The sequence below is a fragment of the Taurulus bubalis genome, assembly GCF_910589615.1.
Source record: "Taurulus bubalis genome assembly, chromosome: 6".
NCBI lineage: Eukaryota > Metazoa > Chordata > Actinopteri > Perciformes > Cottidae > Taurulus > Taurulus bubalis.
In genome coordinates, this window is record NC_136594.1 from 3,944,520 (window position 1) to 3,966,974 (window position 22,455).

At 46.1% G+C, this 22,455-nt stretch overlaps 1 protein-coding gene across 1 annotated transcript in view; it reads left to right on the plus strand.

Annotated features, from left to right (window-relative positions):
• Positions 1-22,455, plus strand: part of usp34 (ubiquitin specific peptidase 34) — a gene marked incomplete at its 5' end in the record, with an annotated part of 65,539 nt that overhangs the window by 25,275 nt on the left and 17,809 nt on the right. The window contains 44 exons of the mRNA XM_079219351.1: positions 2,377-3,110; positions 3,283-3,497; positions 3,637-3,755; positions 4,313-4,440; positions 4,540-4,629; positions 5,238-5,333; positions 5,467-5,549; positions 6,514-6,668; positions 7,511-7,624; positions 7,735-7,834; positions 8,122-8,284; positions 8,378-8,504; positions 9,305-9,455; positions 9,616-9,716; positions 10,064-10,279; positions 10,381-10,506; positions 11,025-11,147; positions 11,518-11,601; positions 11,820-11,906; positions 12,035-12,235; positions 12,317-12,399; positions 12,492-12,532; positions 12,637-12,761; positions 13,498-13,650; positions 14,179-14,283; positions 14,372-14,466; positions 15,338-15,642; positions 17,127-17,290; positions 17,386-17,451; positions 17,549-17,695; positions 17,972-18,028; positions 18,171-18,248; positions 19,235-19,329; positions 19,452-19,624; positions 19,745-19,895; positions 20,370-20,448; positions 20,550-20,603; positions 20,688-20,783; positions 20,867-20,931; positions 21,014-21,089; positions 21,626-21,673; positions 21,764-21,829; positions 21,921-22,001; positions 22,125-22,210. Coding sequence (XP_079075477.1) covers positions 2,377-3,110; positions 3,283-3,497; positions 3,637-3,755; positions 4,313-4,440; positions 4,540-4,629; positions 5,238-5,333; positions 5,467-5,549; positions 6,514-6,668; positions 7,511-7,624; positions 7,735-7,834; positions 8,122-8,284; positions 8,378-8,504; positions 9,305-9,455; positions 9,616-9,716; positions 10,064-10,279; positions 10,381-10,506; positions 11,025-11,147; positions 11,518-11,601; positions 11,820-11,906; positions 12,035-12,235; positions 12,317-12,399; positions 12,492-12,532; positions 12,637-12,761; positions 13,498-13,650; positions 14,179-14,283; positions 14,372-14,466; positions 15,338-15,642; positions 17,127-17,290; positions 17,386-17,451; positions 17,549-17,695; positions 17,972-18,028; positions 18,171-18,248; positions 19,235-19,329; positions 19,452-19,624; positions 19,745-19,895; positions 20,370-20,448; positions 20,550-20,603; positions 20,688-20,783; positions 20,867-20,931; positions 21,014-21,089; positions 21,626-21,673; positions 21,764-21,829; positions 21,921-22,001; positions 22,125-22,210 — 5,702 coding nt within the window. The remainder of the gene's footprint in view (positions 1-2,376; positions 3,111-3,282; positions 3,498-3,636; positions 3,756-4,312; positions 4,441-4,539; positions 4,630-5,237; positions 5,334-5,466; positions 5,550-6,513; positions 6,669-7,510; positions 7,625-7,734; positions 7,835-8,121; positions 8,285-8,377; positions 8,505-9,304; positions 9,456-9,615; positions 9,717-10,063; positions 10,280-10,380; positions 10,507-11,024; positions 11,148-11,517; positions 11,602-11,819; positions 11,907-12,034; positions 12,236-12,316; positions 12,400-12,491; positions 12,533-12,636; positions 12,762-13,497; positions 13,651-14,178; positions 14,284-14,371; positions 14,467-15,337; positions 15,643-17,126; positions 17,291-17,385; positions 17,452-17,548; positions 17,696-17,971; positions 18,029-18,170; positions 18,249-19,234; positions 19,330-19,451; positions 19,625-19,744; positions 19,896-20,369; positions 20,449-20,549; positions 20,604-20,687; positions 20,784-20,866; positions 20,932-21,013; positions 21,090-21,625; positions 21,674-21,763; positions 21,830-21,920; positions 22,002-22,124; positions 22,211-22,455) is intronic.

Genomic DNA, 22,455 nt, shown 5'->3' on the forward strand with positions numbered 1-22,455 from the left:
ACACACACACACACACACACACACACACACACACACATCATGTAGAACGCACACACACATCATGTAGAACGCACACACACATCATGTAGAACGCACACACACATCATGTAGAACGCACACACACATCATGTAGAACACACACACACATCATGTAGAACACACACACACACACACATCATGTAGAACGCACACATACATCATGTAGAACACACACACACATCATGTAGAACACACACACACACATCATGTAGAACACACACACACACATCATGTAGAACACACACACACACACACACACATCATGTAGAACACACACACACACACACATCATATAGAACACACACACATCATATAGAACACACACACACATCATATAGAACACACACACACATCATATAGAACACACACACATCATATAGAACACACACACACACATCATATAGAACACACACACACATCATATAGAACACACATCATATAGAACGAACACACACATCATGTAGAACGCGCACACACACACACACACCCACACACACACACACATCATGTAGAACACACACATCATGTAGAACACACACACACACACACACACACATCATGTAGAACACACACACACACACACACATCATGTAGAACACACACACACACACATCATGTAGAACACACACACATCATGTAGAACACACACACACATCATGTAGAACACACACACACATCATGTAGAACACACACACATCATATAGAACACACACACACACAAACACACACACATGTAGAACACACACAGCATATAGAACACACACACACAAACACACACACATCATGTAGAACACACACACACAGCATATAGAACACACAGCGTATAGAACACACACACAGCATATAGAACACACAGCATATTGAACACACAGCATATAGAACACACAGCATATAGAACACACACACAGCATATAGAACACACACACACACACACATCATGTAGAACACACACACACAGCATATAGAACACACACACAGCATATAGAACACACACACAGCATATAGAACACACACACACATCATATAGAACACACACACACACACACATCATGTAGAACACACACACACACAGCATATAGAACACACACACAGCATATAGAACACACGCACATAGCATATAGAACACACACAGCATATAGAACACACACACAGCATATAGAACACACACAGCATATAGAACACACACACACACACACACACATAGCATATAGAACACACACACAGCATATAGAACACACACACACACACACACACAGCATATAGAACACACACACAGCATATAGAACACACGCACACATCATATAGAACACACACACATCATGTAGAACACACACACAGCATATAGAACACACACACATCATGTAGAACACACACACAGCATATAGAACACACACACATCATGTAGAACACACACACAGCATATAGAACACACACACACACATCATGTAGAACACACACACAGCATATAGAACACACACACACAGCATATAGAACACACACACACACATCATGTAGAACACACACACAGCATATAGAACACACACACATCATGTAGAACACACACACAGCATATAGAACACACACACACACAGCATATAGAACACACACACACACATCATGTAGAACACACACAGCATATAGAACACACACAGCATATAGAACACACACACACACACACACACATCATATAGAACACACACAGCATATAGAACACACACACACACACATCATATAGAACACACACAGCATATAGAACACACACACACACACACAGCATATAGAACACACACACAGCATATAGAACACACACACACACACACATCATATAGAACACACACACACAGCATATAGAACACACACACACAGCATATAGAACACACACACAGCATATAGAACACACACACAGCATATAGAACACACACACACACATCATGTAGAACACACACACAGCATATAGAACACACACACACACACCGCATATAGAACACACACAGCATATAGAACACACACACACACACACATCATATAGAACACACACACAGCATATAGAACACACACACACACACACATCATGTAGAACACACACACAGCATATAGAACACACACAGCATATAGAACACACACACACACACACACTCTGTCTCTCTCTCTGTGTGAAGCTGATTTGGATCCCGACATCCACACAGTGTTTTATCTGCATCGGATATCCACCGATACGAACTAGATTTTCTGCGTCTTTCCTTCCTCTGGATTGGAAGCAGAGCGCTCGCCTCTTTCTTGACTGCCACACTGAAGTGATTTAAAATAACGGTGCCGGTTCTGCGTCGCCTCCCTCAGGAGTCGATGCAGGGCAGCTCCGACGAGACGGCCAACAGCGTGGAGGAAGGCAGCAGCGGGCCGGGCAGCAGCAGCGGCCGCAGCGAGGCCTCCAGCAACGAGGCCGCCTCCAGCCGAGCCAGCCAGTCGGCCGGCAGCCCGGGCAGCGAGATGCACTCCGACGACATGGCGGACAGCGAGGCCCTGAAGGAGGAGGAGGAGGAGGAGGAGGACGATGAAGAGGAGGACGAGGACGACGAGGACGAGGACGACGACGAGGACGAGGACGACGAGGATGAGGACGAAGACAAGGACAGCAGGTCGGCCGCTGAGGGCGGGCAGCAGAAGGAGCCCAGGGAGCAGACGGAGTCCAGGAAAAGGAAGGCGGGGGAGGCGCTCGGCGAGGGGGCGGGGCCAAGTGGTTCAGGGGGCGGAGCCAAGTCCAAGGTTCTCCCCTTCAACCCGGAGACTTCTGCCGTCATGGTCGCTTCGGCGTCGCTGGAGAGCCGGATGCGCATGTTGGACGCCTGTTCTGCGTCGTCGTCCGCCCGGCCCGAGGGGGCGGAGCCCCAGCAGCAGCAGCCGGACATCGGGCCCTCGCAGATGGTCCAGGGGCCCCAGGAGCCGCCGTGTCTGCCGCAGCCCGTGGACTTCCTGGGCGAGGCCATGGGCGGCGAGCTCTTTAACTGCCACCGCTTCATTGGCCCCCAGCACCACCACCATCACCATCATCACCACCACCACCACCATGAAGGGTAAGGCCGCACATTTTCTGACTGGAATGATAGTGTTGCCTTTTTTAAATCTAAAATCATGTAAACAAACAATGTTGTACAGTTGTGATGCAGCTGGCTGATTGATCTTTACTGTCTCTGCTTCTCTTCCTCCTTTTTCTTTTCTTTAATAAAACCCTCCCCCCTCCCTCAGTCCCACGGTGGAGGACATGCTGAGCGCGGACGACGTGAGCTGCAGCAGCTCCCAGGTCAGCGCCAAGTCGGAGAAGAACATGGCCGACTTCGACGGCGAGGAGTCGGGCTGCGAGGAGGAGCTGGTCCAGATCAACTCCCACGCGGAGCTCAGCTCCCACCTGCAGCAGCACCTCCCCAACCTGGCCTCCATCTACCACGAGCACCTGGTGCAAGGTGAGTCACACTCGAGGCCGAGACCAGTTTGAGAACAATCTGATTTATTATGATTTTTTTTTTCGTGACATCCCAGAGAGTGGTTGACTTCTTAAAGAAGCAGAGGAACTCATTTTGTTAGCGCTCTATTTCTCCGCAGGTCCAGCGGTTCATAAGCACCAGTACTCCAGCAGCCACGCGGTGACCGACATCAACCTGGACAACGTCTGTAAGAAGGGCAACACTCTGCTGTGGGACCTGGTGCAGGACGAGGACGCGGTACGGCCTCCAGCTTCTCTTTCTGTTGTCAACGCCCAAGGCTTCCGTCAAGTCCACAGCATATGTTTGATGATTAGAGGCTTCCTTCACTCGGGTCACAACTGAAGGCTTGCAGTAGTAGTTTGCTTAGTAGAAACTAAGATAAAGCTCATGTTTAAAAATTAAAACATAGTGTGGATGTCGCCGTAGTGCTCTCTCCGCGCCCTCGACCCGACCGGTCTCAAAACAAGGACTCCGTCTTGATTACCATGCTTCTTTTTATTTGTGTTTTTGCTGCGTCATAACCGTTGTCATTTACACAACCAATGAATTTATGATGAAATTGTTTACTAGAGCACAAAATGGTTTGCAGAGCTAACCCCTCTCTCGCTCTCAACGTGCATAGCTGACGCTTTTAACTTTAAAATGTATTAAATGCCGGATGTCTCCAAAGTCGGTGAGCAATTATGTCAAATAATCGTGATCAGAATATTAGTGGTTATGTGACCTCAGTGTGACCTCAGTGTGACCTCAGTGTGCCCTCAGTGTGACCTCAGTGTGATCTCCCTGTGTTGTAGATTCATCTGTCTGAAGGGCTGATAAACGAGGCGGAGAAGCTGTTGTGTTCGCTCGTGTGTTGGTTCACCGACCGACAGATCCGTATGCGCTTCATCGAGGGTTGCCTTGACAACTTGGCCCACCACAGGTAAGAAGAGAACACACGGGTCTGATTTATAACTTTTAACGATGTTTCCAGAACGCGCTCAACATTTTCTCTTTCTCCTCTTGTGTGCGACGCTCTCAGGTCTGTTGTGGTTTCCTTGCGTCTACTCCCCAAACTTTTTGGCACTTTCCAGCAGTTTGGCTCCAGCTACGACACTCACTGGATCACCATGTGAGTAGAATCCCGTTAGCTCGACTATCGTAGCCGCGGTGGGCCTCCAGCTGTCTGTTCTGTGAACCGGTGTTACGTTTGTGTAACGCCTTCATAATATTCCTCATATTTGGATTGTCGGCAAACCTCGTGAGGAACGTTTTCAGATATGAGGAAATTCCGATTTTTGCATGCACCTTTAGGGGATTTTACCTGGACAATAATGTGCGGTGCTCCCACTTCTGGTCTTAATCCCCAAAAATGTCAGCAGAAATCTATTGTGCTTCTCAATAAACTTGTTTTTGAAACGTTTTATCAACTTGTTTAATATATAGTGTGAGAAGTGATTGAGTCTCTTCCTTTTTGTCCGCGCCAAGCACTGACATTGCATATATGTGCATTACAATCCACTAAAATGCCGATGGGTACTAGGGGCACAGCCACAAAAAAAAGAAGAGAATAAATAAATGTCGTCGCTCTCACCTCCCGTGAACCCATCAGCGAGAAGATTGGCTTTTTTAATAGTCATCGGTCAAACCAAAATCTGAAGTGAAAGTTCCTCGTAGCTCGTATAATTTAAAAAGTAAAAGAGGAGCGCGGTTCTGATGTTGGGTTTTCGGCTCCGTCAGGTGGGCGGAGAAGGAGCTGCACATGATGAAGCTGTTCTTCGACAACCTGCAGCACTACATCCAGGAGGTCCGTGAGCAGCGGCACAAGTTTGCACTGTGAGTCTGCCCTTCATCTCGTCTTAAACACCAGGTTCCTCTTATAAGGGAGCAGCAACACAAACATTTATCTGTGTGACCCTTATGGATTTCAGTAAAATACCTTATCTCTATTTTTAATCTGTCGTTGCAGCTACAGCCACAGTGCGGAGGTCCAGGTCCGTCTGCAGTTCCTCACCTGCGTCTTCTCCACACTGGGATCTCCCGACCACTTCAGTAAGATTCGGCTTCTTATATTTGGCTAAGAAATCGACATTCAAAATAATCACGTTATATCTAGTGCTGCAGGTGAAATCAGGATACAATGTTCCCAATTCAACAGAGGCTCAGTGGCGTTTACATTACATTGTATATTTACAGATGCAATGTCCAATTTATTATATTAATACTAATAATAAGATGTTTTTGTAGAAGCAGCAAGCAAGGTTACATACATAGAGGACATGCATACAAATATTAGGTATGAAAAACACTCAATATACACAACACAATATATTAATAATGTGTCTTCTATAATCTACGAAGTCCATTTCAAGTCTTTGCCGGTTTCACGCCGTAGTGAACTAAATGCTCAGGAAGTTGAAGGCTCAAAATAGTTGAATTTACTTCAACAGCGACGTAAAGTGGATGTTTTAGCTTAAATGTGCAGAAATGGGTCTGCGGTTGTTTTGCTTGTCGTCGCCCAACACGAGTGTATTTTCCAAAGAGAAGCGTATTTAAAGGTAGTTTTGGAAATGAACTATTAACGCGTGTTTGGTTTCTCTTTGAGTGTCTTTGGGGACGCTGCTGAAATAGACTTCATTATGCAACCCGAGCTGCATGCTGAGAACAAAGCTGTGTGTGTGTGATAGAGAAATTACATAACACTAATGAGGAGAAAATATAACCAGTTTCCAGTATTTTACCAGATTTAGATCGTTCAAGTTGTTTCTAAATTCATTTTAAAGCCTCTGTTCCTCAAACATTTACTGCGAGAGGCCTAAGTATCCAGTATCTCTCTGATGGATCAAACCATTATATTTGTGTCACAAAGATAATTTTCCTTTTAGGCATCATTACCGTTTGTATGCATTTCGGGACCCGTTTTGAGATCCAGACTACAGCAGCTTGTGAGAGGAAAAGCAGGGAGACACCTGTGTGTGTGTGTCTGTGTAATTGTGTGTAATTGTGTGTGTTTCAGGACTGAGTCTGGAGCAGGTGGACATCCTGTGGCACTGCCTGGTGGAGGACGCCGAGTGCTACGACGACGCGCTGCACTGGTTCCTCAACCAGGTCCGCAGCAAGGACCAGCATGCAATGGGCATGGAGACCTACAAGCATCTTTTCCTGGAGAAGGTGAGGGCGAGGAGAAAGAAAATATTATACAGTTTAGCGGGTTGACGACACTGGACACTGTCTGGGATCCCGTATAGAGGGATACCCAGGATAAGACTTTCCGAATGAGATCAAAATCAGCCCCTCTTATTTCTGTCAGTTCCTTTCCTCGCCTCCTTGCGCCTTAGTCCCTGAGCGGAGGAGGCGAGGTGGAGACACGAGGACTCGAGGAAAGAGGCCTTTAACATCCTTCAAATCCTTGATTTCCGGGTCAAAGACTGGAGGATGAAGGAGACGAGGAGGCAAAACAAATGGAGGAATGAGAACAGCTCATGCTGAGACAAAAAATATACATGATTGTATGTAAACGCCTCAAAAACTCTTTGTCTGGAAAACATCCGCTGAGAATGAACTGAGCCGGTTTGGATAAACTATCACACTAATTAGAAGTAATAAAACATCAGAAAGTGATAAAACATTATAAATATAAAAGAAATGATTATGCAAAGCATTTTTTACAAACTAATTTCCCCAGCGTGTTTTCAATGGACAGTCAGAAGAAATTTGACAGCATTTCCAGATTAGCCGCCACGCTTGTCTTCAAAGCAAAGTGTGTGTGTGTGTGTGTGTGTGTGTGTGTGTGTGTGTGTGTGTGTGTTGTGATGCTTTAAACTATTCAGCTGTCAGAAGCAGAGCTGTCAATCATCTGTCGTAGAGCCCGGCTTCAAATACAGTTTGTCTCTGATCGCGATCAGATGACAATGAGAGGAGACGACTTGAATAAAGACGGTTTACAGCAGGTTGTTTCAGACAGTAGAAACACACTAATGATGCTGCTGTGTGTGTTTATTGTAACTCTCCAGATGCCCCAGCTGAAGCCGGAGACCATCAGCATGACGGGCCTGAACCTCTTTCAACACCTGTGTAACTTGGCCCGCCTCGCCACCAGCGCACTGGACAACGCCTCCAGCTGTGAGGTACACAAACGCCTCCAACTTCTCAATACAGTCTGTAGGCTGCAAGGGGATTAAAGAGCGATGCTGACGTGTTACTCATCGTGTGTGTGTGTGTGTGTGTGTGTCTCCAGCTGTGTGGGATGGACCAGCTGTGGGGGATCGCTCTGAGAGCTCAGTCTGCCGACATCAGCCGCGCCGCGATCCAGTACATCAACTCCTACTACATCAACGGTTGGTTTACCTCCATGTAGGCTCAGATCATAATGCAAATATATTGTCTTTCATATCAAAGTAGGTGTGTGTGTGTGTTTGAGAGAGAGAGAGTTACAGGATACTCTTACATATTGAAAAGTGTAATTTTCTTAAGCAACTTCAGAAACATGAATATTCAACATCTCAAGACACAAACTCCCCTTTTGGATTTTTCGTCTTTGGCCGTGAGTTTATTGTCAAAGTGAAAACGTCTGTAAAGGTAAATTAAAAGTGCTGCCATCTACCTCGTTGTTGTGCATCCCCAGCTGGTAAGACGGGCCTGGAGAAGGAGCAGGAGTTCATCAGGAAGTGCATGGAGAGTCTGCTGATGGCTTCAGCCAACCTGGAGAAGGACGCGCACTCCAGCCTGACCAGCATCGAGCGGGGGCTGCTCATGCTCAAAACGCACCTGGAGGCCTTTCGACGCAGGTAGGGAGGTTAACACCAGATGACGGGACATGACGTAGAATTGCTCGGTGTATTTAAGCGTCTCAGCAACGCGTTGTTTCCTGTCCCTGTCAGGTTTGCGTACCACCTGCGACAGTGGCAGATCGAGGGCACGGGAATCAGCAGCCACCTGAAGGCTCTGAGCGACAAACAGTCTCTGCCGCTCCGGATCGTCTGTCAGCCGGCCGGCCTTCCTGACAAGGTGACAAATCCCTCTCCTGACCACCAGGGGGCGACTCCACTGGTTGTATAGAAGTCTATGCTTCATGTGTTAAAGCTGCATTCTCTCTCCTGACCACCAGGGGGCGACTCCTCTGGTTGTATAGAAGTCTATATAAATGACTCTACTTCTCTCTTGATGTATTCCCTCAGTAAACATTGTAAACATGAGTTTATGTCTCAATCTCTAGTTTCAAGTCTTCTTCAATACAGCATGATGTTCATTTCGTAAATTATGGTCATTTAGAGTCAAACAGACCATAAATCAGGGGACGCTTTAGGGGCGGGGCTACAAGGTGATTGACAGGTCGACACCAGAGACGTATACAGCGTCTCTACGTCGCCCCACAGTCCAAATATGGTCACTTCCGTTTACTGGTTGCAAAAAAACAAGATGGCGACGGCCAAAACGCCGAACTTAAGGCTCCAAAACGGGATATTGACGACGTCCACTTCTTATATACGGTCTATGGTACAAACATCTGATGGCTTTAGTTACACATTTACACACTCATTGGGAAAAAATACTTTTAAAAAAAGTAGGAATGAATTTATATTGTATTAACTATCATGTTATTCATATTTCAAGCATTGTATGTGATGAAAAGATTACATTTTGAGGACAATTTCAGAAATCAAAGCTTCCACTTGTGACATGCGATCGTGGACGTGTACAGTTCTTAACATTCTGATGGTTCGAGACAATCGCAGTGAAAACTAGTGTATTCTAGCACAATTGCACATTTAAAAGAGGTAGATTCATTAGAAGTTCTTCTTTTGCAGATGACGATTGAGATGTACCCGAGCGACCAGGTGGCAGACCTGCGAGCCGAGGTGACCCACTGGTACGAGAACCTGCAGAAGGAGCAGATGAACCAGCAGGCTCAGCTGCAGGAGTTCGGCCAGAGCGGCCGGCAGCCGGCGGACTTCCCAGGTGAGCTCTCCCTCAGATCCTCTCCTCGTTGTCGTTTCCTCACACTGAACAAACATAAATGTCTCCAATCACGTAAGCGGCTGTCACACAAAGTCAGTGGCTTTCCCTCGTTTTATGTCTTTAGTGAGCTGGTGTGTGACGTCTGTCTCGTCTCCAGCAGGAGGCTTGATGGGACCGGTCCGGATGATCTCCTCCGGCCACGAGCTGACCAACGACTACGACGAGAAGACGCTGCACGAGCTGGGCTTCAAAGATATGCAGGTGACTGCCTGGTTTCAATAAATCAATAATCTCTGCTACGGGACACCATAGCATGAATCTGCAATATCCAAAACACTTGAATTAAGTTAGTCTTACATGCTGCAGCACAACAAGACTGGATACAGACACGACCACGGTCAAAAACTATTGTGCTTCCCATCCACACACACACACACACCTGTCCCCATTACCTGGCACTTCCCTATATGTTTGGAAGTTAATGTGCCGCCCTGTGTTCAAATGAAGGAGCTACATGTCCCCATTCGCCCAGTGTTTCCCTCAAACAATAGACTGCTGTTTCATATTCGATCAATCCTGTATTAAATGTACTATGTGTTTATTCCCAGATGGTGTTCGTGTCTCTGGGAGCCCCGCGGAGGGAGAGGAAGGGCGAGGGCGTCCAGCTGCCGGCCTCCTGCCTGCCGCCTCCCCAGAAGGAGCACATCCCCATGCTGCTGCTCCTGCAGGAGCCGCACCTCACCACGCTGTTCGACCTGCTGGAGATGCTGGCCTGCTTCAAACCGCCCACCCCCACCACGGAGAAGGCCCAGGACAACCTTGAGGTGGGTGTGACTGAGTGGAGGGCAGTTGCAGCTATTCATGTACTTGTAATGAAGACAACATGATCATGAAATCGTGTGTTTGTGTGTGTGTGTCCATGCAGAATGTGCGGTGTGAGGAGCTTCACCTGCACGCAGAGAACCTGTCTCGTCGGGTTTGGGAGCTGCTGATGCTGCTTCCTACGTGTCCCAAGATGCTTCAGGCCTTCCAGAACATCTCGGACGACACGGTCAGTCAGCACACCCACCAACAAATCTTTTCAAGCTATCACTGTTAAACGTACACCAGGTGAACGGAGACACACTGTCTTCCTCACGGCGGGGCTGGAGAGAGAGAAGTCTTGATTGAGGCTCAATTAAACCATCATATCGCACAATAAATGTACCACTGAAAGGCTGGGAAAAGAAGTCACAGCCATGACTATAACTACAAAGAGGAACTAAGCCTAAGATGCACCATCGGATCACTTTTAAAAATCACTCTGAAGTTACTTATTAAGGCTCCACAAACTCAACACCGCCCCACTTTTAAAGGGCTGCAGACAACGGGGTGTCATAGATGAATCTACATAAATGGTTCTTATTGCATATGTGTCTTATCTCTCAAAATGCCTCTCAGTGCGTCCACTGGGCAGGTCCACATGTGGAGCAATAACATGTTTATTTTGATGCATCGCCTTTTGTTTTAAGATCTATGCATTCCTTCTGTTATGCTGAATTACTGAACTGTGTGTGTGTGTGTGTGCAGAATGGGGAGGGTCTTTGCTGGAAGGAGCTGCTGAGGATAAAAAGTCCCCACAAGCTGCTGTACGCTCTGGAGATCATCGAGTCTCTGGGCAAACCCAACCGCCGCATCCACCGAGAGTCCACTGTGAGGAGCGACACGCTAAACACACTTTTTAAGTTTTCTTTCCAACGTGAAGGCAGACGAGGCAGCAAAGACTAGAAAGATGAACATGTGTTTTCTAAAAACATCATGGGGTGAATTAATAAGTACTGTAATCACTTTTTGGGCATATTTTTACTGTGTTTATGTTCATGAACACCAGCAGAAACTTAAATAAAAACACACCAGTTTGTGTCCTGAACAAATCTTCACATATTTAATGTCGGTCATTGATACTGATTCATCACTGATGTGTAAGATCGTCACCTAGACTCATACAAACGTGCACTCAACCAGGATGCACTGCACTTGTACTTGTTTGTATATCTCACCGTGTTTGTGTCTGCGTCTCCAGGGCAGCTACAGCGATCTGTACCCGGACTCTGACGACTCCAGTGAGGATCAGATAGAAAACAGCAAGAACACCTGGAGCTGCAAGGTACAACGCAGCACATCTGGGAAAGAGCACACGTTGACTTTAGGGCCGGAGTTCTAGTCATTCAGCATAAACACTTGTTTAAACAGTAAATTGTCTTTTCATTGTCTTCCCAACTTTATCGTCCTTCAAATTTAAGTATGTATTAAAGTAAAGATGTAAATGTAACCACAACACACAGTAGTTGTAGCTGGAGTCAGTTTCTTCTTCTTTCTGTCTAGTTTGTGTCGTCTGGAGGCCTCCAGCTGCTCCTGGAGATCTTTAACTCGGGCATCCTGGAGCCCAACGACCAGGAGTCCTGGACCGTGGTGAGAGAGACTGCCTCCCCCTTTTAAATCTAAATGGAATGCGTCGTTTGATTCGTCCGTCTCGTGTCGTGTGAAGTCTCGCAGCGTCTTGTTGTTTTTTCCATTTTGTTCATCCGTCTCCTCCGCAGTGGCTGCTGGACTGCCTGGCCTGCCTGCTGAAGTTGATCTGCCAGTTCGCGGTGGACCCCGCAGACCTGGACCTGGCCTACCACGACGTCTTCTCCTGGTCCGGCCTCGCCGACAGCCAACGCAAGCGGTCGTGGCCGGGCAAATCCCGCAAGTCCACCGTGGAGCACGGGAAAGGCCTGCACATCCCCCGGCTGACCGAGGTAAAATGTCCCCGCCGGGCGGCGACGCGGACGATCGCTGGACGTGATTTTATTCTGAGATTCTCTCTTGTCGGTTCGCAGGTGTCCCTCAGCCTGGTTCAGGGCACCAACCTCATCCAGCGTCTGATCAACGTGGCCTACACGTACGACAACCTCGCACACAGGCGAGTACAGGAAACGCCCCTCTGGTCTTCAAATATGAAATATGTGGGGTGTAATTTACACGTTTGTCTTTTTCCCCCTTTCTGTTCTGCAGAGTTCTTAAGGCTCAGTCGGACCACAGGTCTCGTCACGAGGGTGAGGACGGTTCACAACGTATATTTACACACAACGAAACAAAAGCATGCAGAAAAAGATAAGGAAACCTCAACATTTGTTGTTTCTTCTTCTTCCCCCGCCAGTGACTCACTACTCCATGTGGCTGCTGGTGAGCTGGGCTCACTGCTCCTCCACTGTGAAGTCCAGTCTGGCCGACAGCGACCACCTCCACGACTGGCTGAAGAAACTCACCCTGCTGGTGCCCGAGGTGAGCCGGTCCCGACGGCCTCAGGTCCCCTAAGTCTGACCGTGAAAGTAACCTGATCCTCCAGCCAGCAAACTCAAAACCTTATTTATCACGTTTGTTTTTCTGTAAAAAACACTAGTTGTGATTATGTCTAACAAATAAGATGTAATGTGATCGTTAAGCAGCTGTTTCCAGTGAAGCTAAGCTAACCAGCTGCTAACTTCAGTTTCATATAGACCAAACGGATAATAGAGGGCTATTGATTGTACTGCGAGTGGTATCAGGGTCTTTTAAAAGCTTTAAGAGCCACACAACGTTGCTTTTTACCTGAAAACTAAATATGTGAAGTTTAAGCTCACTGGTTTAGGGAGGCCGGCGAAGTACTTTTAAATCACAACAACTAAATCTCCTCATTTTACAAGCACATGGAAGTATTTTGTCCTATTTGTTTAAGAGCTCAGTGAAGTCCTTGAAAATGAAAAGATAGCGCTTGTAAAAGTACCTGAAAGCCCTCGAGTCTCATTTTGTAATGTCCTCATGAACCCTGTATGGCAAACATGTCTTAACTATCCCTTTTTGAAATCAGACGATTTATTTAATGCATTAATTGATGCACTGGAGCCACGAATAGCAGGATTGAGATGCTTTAAATGTGCATTTCTGTGCCGGTGATGGGAATGAACACCACAGAAGAAGAGCACAGGCAAAGTTAAAGCTCAGAAAAGTTATAAGTCTGACGTGTCGTCGTTTGTTTCAGCCGGCCGTGAGACACGAGGCGTGCAACGGCCTCTACAAGCTCTCTCTGTCGGGTCTGGAGGGCGGCGAGTCCATCAACAGGTCCTTCCTGCTGCTCGCCGCCTCCACGCTGCTCAAGTTCCTGCCTGACGCACAGGCCCTCAAACCACTCAGGGTGGGTCTCACACACACACACACACACTCACAGCATGTAGTACACAGGAAACCCGTCTGCAAACTACACTCTGTGTCAGAAGTCCTCCGGGACGATGATCTGACTCAATTTGAGTTTTGCTACAGTGACACCAGTCTGTTTCTGTGAGACATCGTCCCTCTGGTGGATCAATGCTGGAGACACTGGGACACAACCTGAACAAAGGCGCCCTGTGGAGTTTCTTTGTTCTTCTTATAAACAAACAAAGCTTGTGTTTATATTCAGGGTTACTTGCCCCAAAATGCATCGTGAGCCAAACAAAACGCTGCATTGTTTCCGTCTTTGTCGCCACCCATCAGATCAGTTAAAGTATAGGAGTAAGATCTATTTTATATAAGTGAAATTAAGTTATGTGATAATGTTGTACAGTAGAGATGCAACTACTAGACGTAAGTTGCTCACAGGGAGGGACCCAAACTCAGACTCAGAATGTTGTGTACGTTGCTGATAATGAGGGAGTTTGACGGTGTAAACGATGGCGTTTCTTAGGTGGAGGACTACGAAGAGGAGCCTCTGCTGAGGACGGGCTGTAAGGAATACTTCTGGCTGCTCTGCAAACTCATCGACAACATCCACGTCAAAGACGCCAGCCAGGTGGGGAAATGACCTCGTTGTCAGTCGGTGGTTTTGTTGTGATGTGTCATTGAGCCGTTGCTAGTATTGGGTCTGTTTGAACTCACAGAAGGTCTCTCCCTCTCTGTCGCTGGCCGGCTCGATGCAGACCACCCTGCTGGACCTGGACGCTCTCGCCCGGCACCTCGCCGACTGCATCCGCAGGTCAGACCGACACAGGGGTTTTATGTACAGAGACCTGGGACTGGGATCATAGTTTGGTGGTTTTACCGCCTGCAGGACGTTTCAGGAAACAATATTTATTTAAGAGGTTTTGTGCCGCTTAGTCTTTTGGTCTAGGTTTGGTTTCTTTAAGGCAAGGCGAGTGGATTTATGCAGCACTTTTAAGCAACAAGGTGCTACATAAACCATAACAATTGGCAAGACTTAAAGAGTCATTAAAGAGCCAAGAGAATAGAGAAATTAGAAAAAAAGCTACAATAGAAAAAGACAGGTGTAAAATAAGATGCTGTGTAAGAAATTAAAAGTTACTTGATTAAACAAAAGGTTGTTCCAAAAAGAAAGTCGTCAGCCTTAAATTATCAGAATGTTTTTTAGGGGATATTCGTGTAATTTGTTGTTATCCTGAACACGATGGCAACTTTTCAGACATTAAAAATGTCTATCGTTGCAATTTAATTATTGTCCAAAATCGGTTTAAAAACACAAACTAGATGTTACATTTTTTTTGCATTTCATTGTATTTACATCTGTATTTATTAATCATGGTTTTATTAACTATTTATTGCTAAAACGTGCATTGAACACCAAGTTGATGGGTCAAATCAGGGAACGCAGCTACGCCACAAAAGAGAAAGTTGTTTCTTGATTTGCCAGACTTTATTGTGGGGAAGCTGCCATGTAATGATGTTCAGCAACAATGAAAAAACACCTGAAGTTCAAGAAACAGAAGCACAGAACTCAACCAGCGCGATGCTCTGTAAGACCTGTGAACAGTCGAGCTTGTCGTTCACCAACGTGACCTCCTCTCTCCTCCTCTCCTCCTCTCTTCCTCTCCTCCTCTTCTCTCCTCCAGCCGCGAGATCCTGGACCAGCAGGACGGCACGATCGAGGACGACGGGCTGACCGGCCTCCTGCGTCTCGCCACCAGCGTCCTCAAACACAAGCCTCCCTTCAAGTTCTCCCGCGAGGGCCAGGAGTTCCTGCGCGACGTCCACAACCTCCTCTTCCTGCTGCCCAGCCTGGCCGACCGCGCGCAACCCAAATGCAAGTCGCACGCCGCCCGGGCCGCCGCCTACGACCTGCTGGTGGAGACGGTGAAGGGCTCGGTGGAGAACTACCGGCTGCTGCACAACTGGGTGATGTCGCAGCACATGCAAGGTGAGGACTTCTTCGCTTGGCTCCTTCTGCACCAGGCGGAGCGGAACGATCTCTAGCCACGAGGAAACCGAAAAACATAGGAGAGCTATTTAAAATAAACCTTTATTTGCTATTACATGTGGAAAGAACGACAGTCATGGAGCTGCTCGGTTCATCACGTCTATTCTCAGAAAGTGTCTTTTTAAGTAACAACACATTACTGCACACGATGCATTTGGATATTTCCTTATGAATCTATTCCGAATAGCCAGCATTTTATAATACTCGCTAAAAACACCCTGAGGTGCAACTATATGTTCTAATGTATAAAATGTATTTTATATTTACTGATTCAAATAATATCTCATCAGGAATTAAGTTGCAACTCTATTTCCATATGAGAAAGTTTGGGAAAGAATGCAGTAAACATAATACTTTTTTTCTGGTATTTGATCACACAAAATTAGACCATGATATTCAGCAGTGTATCCCAAAAAATGCATTGTTGAAATATATGAACAATTAGCCGCACTTAGCGTTAGCCTGACGGTGAATTGCTCTAACAAACGGGGTTTAGCCCGCTAATAGTGTGCCGTGAGAGTTCGCTCGTCGTGACACGTTAGCAGAACTCCGGGCACTCGGCTCGACTAGCAAACAAATGCTAACCGAGACCTGGTAGGCTCGCCGTTACGCGTTAGCCAGAGATAATAAAGTTACACAGTCACCGACGACACCGGTAAACAAACACCGGGTAGTCGGGAGAACAGCTCGCCTTGATGCGGACACTGCCTAAATACTATGTAGAGTCTAAATATACTTCTCACGAAGTACTTACCCAGCAAATCCAGACTAGAGCCAGGAACTGCGTTCGGCGACGTGTCCTTAACGGTTCGTCTGTGAACTGTTAAGCAGAAAATCCAAGCTAGCCAAGATAAGCTGAGGGAGCTATAACAGTTTCTTCACAGGAAGAAAGCGAGAATGATTTGCGAGGGGCGGTCGACTGTGATAATATGAGGGGGCGGGGCCCCAGCACAGTTCGACCTGTCTGTCACTGACAGACGTGGTGTCATTGGAGCTTCCTTAGTTGGTCACGTGATAGTGAAACACCGAACGAAGTTAGAAGAAGAACTGGGTAAATGACCCTGGATTGAAATCGTAAAAAAAAACAGCTGGCGGACATAAAACACCTGCTAATCATGTTGGTAAACGTGTACTGTTTACAAACCATTCAAAGCATCGTTATAAGTCATGTGCCGTCATGTCCAACCCTCACGTCTGCAAACTACACTCTGTGTCAGAAGTCCTCCGGGACGATGATCTGACTCAATTTGAGTTTTGCTACATTGAATCCAGTCTGTTTCTGAGAGACATTGTTCCTGTGGTGGATCAATGCTGGAGACGCTGGAACAGTCTCAACAACGACAACAACCGTGAACGTGGTTTAAAACCACAGCAGGACAGAAACTTATTTCGTTAACGCCGTCCTCCTGACGCTCTTCCTCCAGCCTCTCACGCGCCGTACAAGTGGGACTACTGGCCTCACGACGACGTGCGGGCCGAGTGCCGCTTCGTGGGTCTGACCAACCTGGGAGCGACCTGCTACCTGGCCTCCACCATCCAGCAGCTCTACATGATCCCCGAGGCCCGCCAGGCCGTCTTCACTGCCAAGGTGAGTGCCTGCAAGGCGAACGGAGGGCAGAGCGACCCAGGAAGGAGTGTAGAGTCTCATACTGTGTGTGTATCTGTGTGTGTGTGTGTGTGCAGTACGCCGAGGATATCAAACACAAGACCACGCTGCTGGAGCTGCAGAAGATGTTCACGTATCTCATGGTGAGTTTAAGTTTACCGAGCTCCTGAAAGTCGGTGCGAACGGACTTCTTTACATCCGCTGAACTTAACCCTTTCCCCACCGCGTGTCTCCGTCCAGGAGAGCGAGAGGAAAGCGTACAACCCCCGGCCGTTCTGCAAAACCTACACCATGGACAAGCAGCCGCTCAACACCGGGGAGCAGAAGGACATGACGGAGTTCTTCACCGACCTCATCACCAAGATAGAGGAGATGTCCCACGAGCTGGTAAACTCACCAGTCATTGTTGAGTTTTGTTTCAGGTTTAAAACATTTCGCAAAGTGTAGTGAGTCAAGAACTGGTGATTTGTGGCAATAAAGACGACAAATGTCCTGATTTTAATGACCGAAAACCGTGATATTAAAATCGATTGAATGCGTGAGTTAAATGAATAAAAGCCTGTATGGAAATAAGACGTCCGCACATGAGGAACGCTATAAGAAGTGATGGAAATGACATGTTTATTTATGTGTTATTGAATGTGTCTGTCTTTGTTCTCACAGAAAAACACAGTGAAGACTTTGTTCGGCGGCGTCATCACCAACAACGTGGTCTCTCTGGTGAGTTTGAGGACTTTGATTTTGTTTTATTGAGTAATAATTAGGACCATAAAGAAGCCTTCAAGCTCCAAGCACATGTGTTAACGTTGGTCCTTCGCTCTATTTTATTTACCCGTTGAAGTAAGAGCTTTTGTCCCTGCAGGACTGTGACCACGTCAGTCAGACGGCAGAGGAGTTTTACACCGTCAGATGTCAAGTGGCGGATATGAAGAACATCTACGTGAGTATTTAAAACACACGACTATCAGAACTAAGTACCTTTACTCAAGTAGTGGACTTGGGAACGCATTTGAGATACTTGCTCTTCAATTGAGTATTTCCACTTCTAAATATTGTACGTTTTACTCCACTAGATTTATCTGAAAGCTTCCAAATAAAGTAACCAGATCCACCAGCCAGCACCTTTTTAATGCTCATTGAAAACACCTTGAGGTGCAACTATGTGTTCTAATTTTACATGAAACTTTACTGATTAAATAATATCTCATCAGGAATTAAGTTGTCACTCCATTTCCATATCAGAACGTTTGTGTAAGATATTATTTTGTGGTATTTGATCATACAACATTAGACTATAATATTCAGCAGTGTATCCAAAAAATGCATTTAATTTCTGAGCGAATCAGGTAAATTTAACTGGGTAAATGACCCTCTATTGATTTCTGTCCGCTTGGCGGCATGAAAACCAGCTAACCGGTAAACATGCACGATTTACAAACCGTTCAAAGCATAGTTATAAGTCATGTGACATCACCTGCGAGTCCAACCCTCACGTCGTCATTAGAGGAAACTCGTCTGCAAACTACACTCTGTGTCAGAAGTCCTCCGGGACGATGATCTGACTCAATTTGAGTTTTGCTACATTGAATCCAGTCTGTTTCTGTGAGACATTGTCTCTTTGATGGGATCAATGCTGGAGACGCTGGGACAGTCAACAACGGCCTACCGAAGCTCTTCCTCCAGCCTGATACGAGCTTCTCACAGAGACGATGCAAACATAAGATCTTATAGAATGTGATGCATTGATGTAGATTAAACTAGACAACAGGATATAAAGGAATTAAAAGCATGTACTTGTTTACTTTTACCTAAAAGATCTGAATACTTCTTCCACGACTGCTATGTAGGAAAACCTGTTCACACTTCATCAAACGTAACATTCTGAGAAAAGCTGTGAACTTGTTTTTTCTTGCTGTCTTCATTCAGGAGTCTCTGGATGAGGTGACCATCAAGGACACGCTGGAGGGCGACAACATGTACACCTGCTCCCAGTGCGGCAAGAAGGTCCGGGCGGAGAAAAGGTCCGCGGGCGTCTTTCGTTAAATTAGCAAATAATAGAAATACTGAAATTTTCCCAATTTGTATCCGTAAAATGATTCCTTTTTAACTGATTTCCCTCCGTCCTTCGCCTCTCCTCCCGCAGGGCGTGTTTCAAAAAGCTGCCGCGGATCCTGAGTTTCAACACCATGAGATACACCTTCAACATGGTGACGATGATGAAGGAGAAGGTCAACACGCACTTCTCCTTCCCGCTGCGCCTCGACATGACGCCCTACACCGAGGACTTCCTCATGGGCAAAGGGGAGCGCAAAGAGGGTTCGTCCAAACGCCACGGAGAAAACGACAATAGTGTTTCACAAGTGTTTGTGTTCTTTTGGTTGCGTCACGAGAAGAAAGTTTCAGTTTCTGAGCCGCGCGTTTTGCCGCCCGCCGCAGGTTTCCGGGAAGAGGGCGAGGCGAAGGTCACGGAGAGCTACGAGTACGACCTCATCGGCGTCACGGTGCACACGGGCACGGCCGACGGCGGCCATTACTACAGCTTCATCAGAGACATCGTCAACCCGCACGCCTACAAGAACAACAAGTGGTGAGCGAGGAAGCAAAGGAGACGATTTAGGAGCCAAGGGCTCAGTGAGCGAGGCGTCTCTTAAGCCTTTTAGCACGGATGCAGGCGCCGGCGCCAGGAAGTGACAAAACTAAGATCACCGTAACTCCTCGAATAATCTCTAAAACGCCTGTAACAAAACAAAACTGTTTGAGAAGATGTAAAATAGGTTACATTTAATGTCTGTAATCTCAAAAGCTTTGCTCATGTTCATTTTTAATTCAAAAGAGAAATGTGATGAAAATTCAAATACGTTTCTTTACTCTTTAGTTTTTGCACAGTGTTTTAAGCCTTTATAACACATAATAATAAAATAATTTTGCCAAAGGACTTTTTTTTTTTTTACCTATTTATTGATAAATAAGACAAAAAGGACCAGGCGGACTGTCATCATTAAAGGATTTTCAGGTCGCTCAGGCGCGCTGTTGCTTTAATTAAAAGCGTCTCTTCCCGCAGGTACCTGTTCAACGACGCCGAGGTGAAGCCCTTCGACTCGGCCCAGCTGGCGTCCGAGTGCTTCGGAGGAGAAATGACGGTACGATCTTTAGCCAAGAGGAAAATAAAACGTCTCACCCCGTCGCTCGTGAGTTTTTTTTGCTGACGTCACGTTTTTTTTTCCTCCTTCTCTTCTTTCAGACGAAAACCTACGACTCCGTCACGGACAAGTTCATGGATTTCTCTTTTGAGAAGGTGAGGATGGATTTATTTTTGTGTGATCTCGTTGGTTTTTTTCATGATGTGGTTTAACAACAAAGCGTTGGTTTGACCTCGCAGACGCACAGCGCCTACATGCTCTTCTATAAGCGGGTGGAGCTGGAGGAGGAGAACGGGAAGGACTTTAGTTTTGACGTCTCTCCTGATCTGCTGGAGGTAACGGGGCGTCACCTTTTAACATTTTAATTGGTACATTTATATTTACATGTAAATGATAAATGCACTGTGTCTCTTTTCAGTGGATTTGGCACGACAACATGCAGTTTCTCCAGGATAAAAATATATTTGAACACACGTACTTTGGGTGGGTATCAAACCTCTTACTTTGACAGAATTCATTACCACTCTCCTTCCACTATTGCTCATAATTATTGCTTGTTTTTCAGCTTCATGTGGCAGCTCTGCGGCAGCATCCCCAGCACTCTACCGGACCCGAAAGCCGTCTCCCTCATGACCGCTAAGGTGAGAAATATCACAGGTTCAAGCTTTTCAATTAAAACGGTTAATTAATTGTGGTTTTGGTGATTACTAGAATCAAAATAAATATTGAAATTATGCTCTAAAAGGCTTCTCGTGGCGTTAACATTGGATTTTGACAATCTGTTAAAGGAGCAAGGTGTCAGGAGTATTTCTATTGCCTCTAAACGGCTCTCAACATGGCGACCCCTGAGCTAGCATGTCATAGCTAACGGCGCTAACTGCACAACTTACAGCAAATGTGCTAAAAGATGTCAGGATCTGCTGTTTCTTTTTTCTTTTTTTTCTTTCATTGTAAACTGAATATCTTTTGTGCTTATTTTTATTAAAATTTGCATTTTATTGTCCATTTAAATCATAAATAAAAGATTCCTGTAACCTTTGTGTGAGCATGTTAACAATCTGCAAAGATCTCGTGTTTCAGTTTCTACTCCAGCGGTCAAGAACGTTTAACAAGTATATTGTTGTGTGAAAGTTATTTCTTGTATGAAACTTAACTGTAAATGCTCTTTTCTTTGCAGCTCAGCACATCATTCGTCCTGGAGACTTTCATTCACTCCAAGGAGAAGGTAACGCCCACGCTCCTTTATTATCATCGTACATTTGATGTCTTACTAAGAGACTGACGGATGTGTTTCCCTCCTGCTCGTCGCCTCCAGCCCACCATGCTGCAGTGGATCGAGCTCCTCACCAAACAGTTCAACAACAGCCAGGCCGCCTGCGAGGTTTGACCACGGCTCTCATGTCACCTCCGGGTGTTTGCAGGTGTTTGTTGTTTTGGTGACGCCTCATATGTTCCCGTTTCCTCCGTTTCAGTGGTTTTTGGATCGGATGGCTGATGACAACTGGTGGCCGATGCAGATCCTCATCAAGTGCCCCAATCAGATTGTCAGACAGGTGAGCTTTTTTAAATATATGATAGAACTTCCTTGAAACCTCAATACTCAACAATTGTCTGGTCTCTATCCTCTCCCTGATTTTTAAATCGTCTCATGTCACAAACGCGCCTCTGCCCTCCAGATGTTCCAGAGGTTGTGTATTCACGTCATCCAGAGGCTGCGTCCGGTTCACGCTCACCTCTACCTGCAGCCCGGCATGGAGGACGGGTATGTCGCGCCCGCCTGGTCAGATTTATTTACACAATGGTTTTGTTCCCAGTCCTGAAGAAAAACTAAACGCACAAACTACTTGTTGTTTAGATTTAAAATACCTACTTCTAGTTCTTTGTAACATATAATACAAAATATGGTTTTAGACATTTATTTACATGTATCTAGCTTTTTATTCATATATTTCACTCTTTTTGTGAACCTAAGACCTTTGGTAAAACAATTCCCATCACCAAAACGTT